General features: G+C 39.2%; 1 protein-coding gene across 1 annotated transcript; it reads right to left on the reverse strand.

Annotated features, from left to right (window-relative positions):
* Nucleotides 1–784: 784 nt before the first annotated feature.
* On the reverse strand, nt 785–1,826 carry LOC101342046 (olfactory receptor 10A3). The gene has a single exon (XM_004369611.2). It carries the CDS (start codon nt 1,757–1,759, stop codon nt 815–817), a length of 945 nt encoding a protein of 314 aa, XP_004369668.1. The 5' UTR covers nt 1,760–1,826; the 3' UTR covers nt 785–814.
* Nucleotides 1,827–5,460: the final 3,634 nt, after the last annotated feature.

A 5,460-nucleotide genomic window follows, 5' to 3' on the forward strand; every position in this document is an offset into this window, starting at 1 on the left:
AACAACAACATTGTTTAAAAAAGTGTTTGGGGACATTTTTGACCTACAAAGGGAAACTTGACAAAAGTCTCCAAAAACAGCAGTCTATAAGTTAAAAAGACAGCATTACTATCAAGTGAGATTTCAGGAAAGTTCCCATGTTGCTCTCTAGTCACCAACATTGGATGAATATTTGACACAATACACAGAGAAATACAATTTTGTATTATAATCTGTGTGAGCCCATGAACTAAAACCAGTTTAGTCACCCCAAAAATTAGCTGTACTTTTTTACTCATTTATGAAACAGATTTTTCCCTCCAGAAGTAAAAATCTCATGTCTTTATTTGTGGGTCTCTTGATCCTCAATTTGGAGCCAAGTAGATCTTTAGGTCTGAAGTATCATTTTGAAAAGAAATTCTGCAATATGTACTAAAATTTATAAGCACACATACTCTTTGTCCCATATGTCCCACCTTGAAAAATCTATCATACAAAATTAAAAAGCATCAGTACATATAAATGTATGTGACTGGATATTTATTGAAGCACTGTCTTAATGACAACGATGTAGTAACAACCTAAATGTCCATAAGAGAGGAATGAATGAATAAATTCTTGCATCATGTTATGGAAAATTATGTATCTGTGAAAAATAAATGACAAGAGTACATCACTGAAAGAGAGGGATACCTCTAATATATTATCAAACTTGAGGAACTCAACAAATTAAACATAATCATTATCAAGAAAGATAATCTATTTTAATCATTTATTAAATTTAAATAAAGGGCAGTTGGGCAGTGACCAAATAGCACGTGACTTCTCAATACAGTCAGGCTGTGTGTGAAACCACTTTTCTTCGCCACAATTTCATCAAGGCTCTTTTCATCTCACTGTTTCGCGAACTGTAGATCAGTGGATTCAGCAGAGGAGTAAGCAGTGTGTAAGCCAGTGACATTAGTTTCTTGGTTTCTGGAGAGTAGCTGGATTTGGGTTGTAAATAAGTCATACTGGCTGTGCCATAGAAGAGGGTCACAGATGTGAGATGAGAGGCACAGGTGGAAAAGGCCTTTTGCCTCCCAGTAGTTGATGGCATCTTCAGGATGGCAAAGAGAATTCGAATGTAGGACAAAAGTATCAGCAAGAAAGGGACCATAATAATTAAAATGGTGACTGTAAATGCATAAATTTCAAACAAGAAGGTGTCTGCACATGCAAGCTTTAGGACTGGGGGGGTTTCACAGAAAAGATGATTAATTTCATTAGGACCACAAAAGGGGAAACTAAACACCCATGTGGTTTGTACAGTAGCCACCATGACCCATGAGATCCATGAGAACATTACTAACTTCATAAAGACCATTTTGTTCATAATCATTGGGTAGCTCAGAGGATGGCAGATTGCAGCAAATCGGTCATAAGCCATTGCCCCCAGGAGAAAACATTCGGTCCCACCAAAAAGAATAATGAAATACATTTGTGCAAAACAACCAGTAAAAGAAATAGCCGCTTTCTCCGTGGAGAGGACCACCAGAATTTCAGGCATAATGACTGCACTGAAACTCACTTCCACCACAGATAAGTTCTGGAGGAATAGGTACATGGGGACATGAAGGCTGTGGTCCAGGGAGATGATGACAATAATGATGGCATTTCCCATCAAGGTCACCAGATAAATAACCAAGAAAACCCCAAAGATCAGCTTCTGGAGTTCAGGAAAGTTAGAAAATCCCAAGAGAATGAATTCAACCACAGAGCTTTGGTTTTGCCTTTTCATGTCAGTAGTGGAGCATATGTTGTTTTTATGAGCATAATATATAAACTATGAAGTCACAATCCAACAGCTGAGAATCCAGGTCTGGAATTCTTGGCAGATGTAATGATGAGCCCATCCTGACAGAAATTTGGATTGGTAATTTTGGAGAATGGCAAATAACTTGGAATAATGCATCTTTCAAATACATGTGAAGAATTGAGGAATTCTGACTCAGAAATCTTGTATGAAAAGTACAAAATAATAGCAGGTTTTCTCCGGCAATGTGTTTGCTATGTAGGCTGAAAATTAAGTCTATTCTTAAAACATGTACAAACATTTTATTATTTAAGATCCACTGTTCAATATATTAATGATCGCATCACTCTGTTCTATTCAATTGTATATTTATATATGAATTTTAAAATAAAATTGTTTCAAAGTAGACAAATAACAAAAAATTAGAAGACAAACAGTTCAAAATTAAAACAAGTTTTTATAAATATATATTATAAATACCAAACTAAGTTCAAAATGCATTTGTTACTTTGTTGAAGGTGGAAAATAAGAATACACTCAAACAGACAGAGAACACTCAAGGTTGACTTTTAGATGCACTTGTCTTAGATGAACATAAATGAATTGGCTTCAAGCATATTGATTTCTGGCCAGGTTGGACCTGACCAATTATATGGAAATTTGTCTGGATGGTAAACTTTAGGGACCAGTCCTCCATGGCCCATTTCTGTGACCATAATGGTATGAAAGTAGCCTTTTAGACCTATAAAAAATATCATTTTGGGTCACTCTGATCATGTAGCTTAAATGGTTCTTTGTCTCCTCCAAGATATGTCTCTGCCTCTCCTCCCTGCACTTGGCTTCCTCATCTGTGTATTTAGAAGCAGCAACATAACTTTCGATATTCCTTCTGGCTCTGATGTGGGTGTTTCTCTGATTTGGTCATAGAAAACTATAGGCTGTAGGGCTGCTCCTCCATGAAGATGAGGGATAGGATAAAGGGAGGATGGGATAGTGGTGGGTAGGCACTTAGGAGGCAGACATTCTGCCTGGTCTCTTTGGGCAAGCCAGTCCAAGCAGACCTGACCATCTTCCTCCCAACCCAGCTGCTCTTCCCAGCCCTCTCTGAGCAGGGCACCTTCCTTCTCCCTCCCAGTCTCCCAAATCAATTCCTCCCTGCTCCCAGCATCTTATTCTTTGCCAAGGTCCACATGCCTTTAAGATCTGGACTCCCTCTGTCCTCAGCAAATCTAACCCACTGCCACTGCCCCAGGTCACTGCCTCTCCTTTCCCCCATCCCAAAGCCTCCCCCCCTTATTACATTTTCTCCAAACTGGCTTCTCCATGTTTCGTACTTTCTCCTCCAGTCCATACCTCACGTCTCTGCCAGACTAATCTCACCCTCCCTCCTAGAACCTTCAAGGTTTCTCTATATAAGTAGAAGAAGATGTCTATTTCTCAGGCTGGGATTTAGGCAAACCAGAGTGATAACAAGTGCTTTAGAAATTTAAATGAGGGAAAGATTACTTCTGAGTAGGGAGGGAGGAGGAACAGCCATAATCGCAGGATGTCTTGGGTGGCAGTGTCACTAGGAAGAAGGACAGCATAAGGAGGAAGGCTGACTTACTCAAGTCAAAAGTTAGTGGATGACACCTTAGCAAGAGAAAGGAGGCCTGCTGGCCTTTCTATGATGCTTTGAGAACAAGCAGAATTTCATGGTGGGACAAGAGAAAGTCAGGAGAACACATCAAGCTGAAGACATATAATGTCACCTTGAGTTCATATCATTAGGACATTGGCAGAGAATAGAAGGCAAGTTGACTTACTCCTAACTAAATATGACCAGAGTCATATATTAAAATCAAATATCTAGGGTAACCATAATAATTATATTTTGAAGGATCAAAAAAAAATCTCCTAAAATGGGCAGTGAAATAGACTCTGCAGGAAGAAAACATTTAAGTACCATTTCTAACAGAAGAAAGAATATATTCAGCAATAAATGTAAAAAAAAAGGGAATATGTTTTAAAGTAAGGAAATTTACCAGTACTACCGGTTGCTGTCAAGCTAATTTCTACTCATAGCGACCCCACGTGTGTCAGAGTAGAACTGTGCGCCATAGGGTTTTCAATGAAGATTTTTCCGAAGTAGATCACCACGCCTTTCTTCCAAAAGAAAAATAGAGAAACTATCAGAAGATAAAATAGAGTTAGGGAACAAACCTAAATTACCACCTTTATGAGGGATTAAAAAAAAAAAAAAAAAACTCAATCTAAATACTCCATCTTTTCCCTTTAACACAAAATAGCCTAATGCTGCCTTGGCTAATTCACTGGCATGACTACTGGCTCCATGACTAACTTTCTGTAGGACCTTGGGCAAATCACTCCCTGGTCTGGATGTTATCTTTCTACATGATTGGCCATATTTCTAAACCACCTCCTCTCCCTGCCCCTTACAAACATCTATGAATTTATTATTAGTTCAAGTAAACAATTCATAACTCTAATTATTGCCCAGACTAGCTTCAAAACCAAATATGTCGACTGTGCTTGTTTATTCCTGAGCACTGAATTACCACTGGATAAGCATCTCCAATTATCAGTGAGAATAACTATAAACGGTAAACCCACTAACAAGTGCACAAACAGAATCTTCAGCTCCTTACCTATTGATTCTGTCTCTTTGATTTTCATCCCACTTAATCACGTTTCACTTCTTTAGTTAAAGAAAAACGTTTCCATAAATACAACTTAGTGATTCCATGCACTGGTTTTATAACACTATATGACATTAAATTGTATGCCCTGGGAGAATCCTTCCCAGGAGAACTTACACTCAATTAATACAGACTTTCCTGTATGGAGATAAGAAAGCTCAATTGCACAAACTTGGAGCACCACTCCTTAAGATTTCTACAGGGAATAAATACCTCTTCACATAAGAGACTCAATTCCACCATGACACGGAACTCCCTGGGTGGCACAAATGGTTCAGTGCTTGACAACTAGCCATAAGGTTGGTGATTTGAACCCACTCAGGGGCACCTCAGAAGACGGGCTTGGCTATCTGCGTCTGAAAGTTCACAGCCTTGAAAACTCTATGGAGCAGTTCTACTCTGCACCCATAGGGTCGCCATGAGTCAAAATTGAGTTAATGGCAACTAACAACATCTCCCAAGAGAACATAAAAGCAGAGGCTGAATATGTTAGTAAATATGGAAAGAAGAGAGAGGAGGGGAGGGAGAGGGGAGAATGTGAGCAAAGGTAGACAACCTAGAGTTGGATGGAATGCACAGTTTGCGCAGCAGTGAGAAAAAAAGTTAAGGCAAGTAGACTAATGTCTCTTTGTAGAAATCCTAGATGCCCCTCTAGAACTTTTTATCTTTTCTAGTAGAAACATAGAGTCACTTAAAAATCTCACAGTTGTGGAATAGCTCAGGACAAGGTAAGTCCATAAATGAATGGCTTCAAGAACTTTGCCCAACTTTAGCGGTTGTTTCCTGAGTCCGGTAATGAGGCAAAGCAAATAGTCACACACCCTGCTAGTTAAGGGTCTTCTTTGAACTGACCATCTCCTCATGGAACAGGCTGGAAGTCTGACCATTAACAGCATTCCTAAGAGCCCTAGATGAATGCCCAGCCCCCTTGTGTTCAGGTTAGAAAGCCCACTGGGAGCCTTGAAGTGGCGAATGGGAAATGTGACA

This window comes from Trichechus manatus, unplaced genomic scaffold (genome assembly GCF_000243295.1).
Source record: "Trichechus manatus latirostris isolate Lorelei unplaced genomic scaffold, TriManLat1.0 scaffold00006, whole genome shotgun sequence".
NCBI classification, from domain to species: domain Eukaryota; kingdom Metazoa; phylum Chordata; class Mammalia; order Sirenia; family Trichechidae; genus Trichechus; species Trichechus manatus.

What these genes read in the sequence shown, in the direction of transcription:
- LOC101342046 (XM_004369611.2), bottom strand. Translation starts at nt 1,759, where the DNA reads ATGAAAAGGCAAAACCAAAGCTCTGTGGTTGAATTCATTCTCTTGGGA.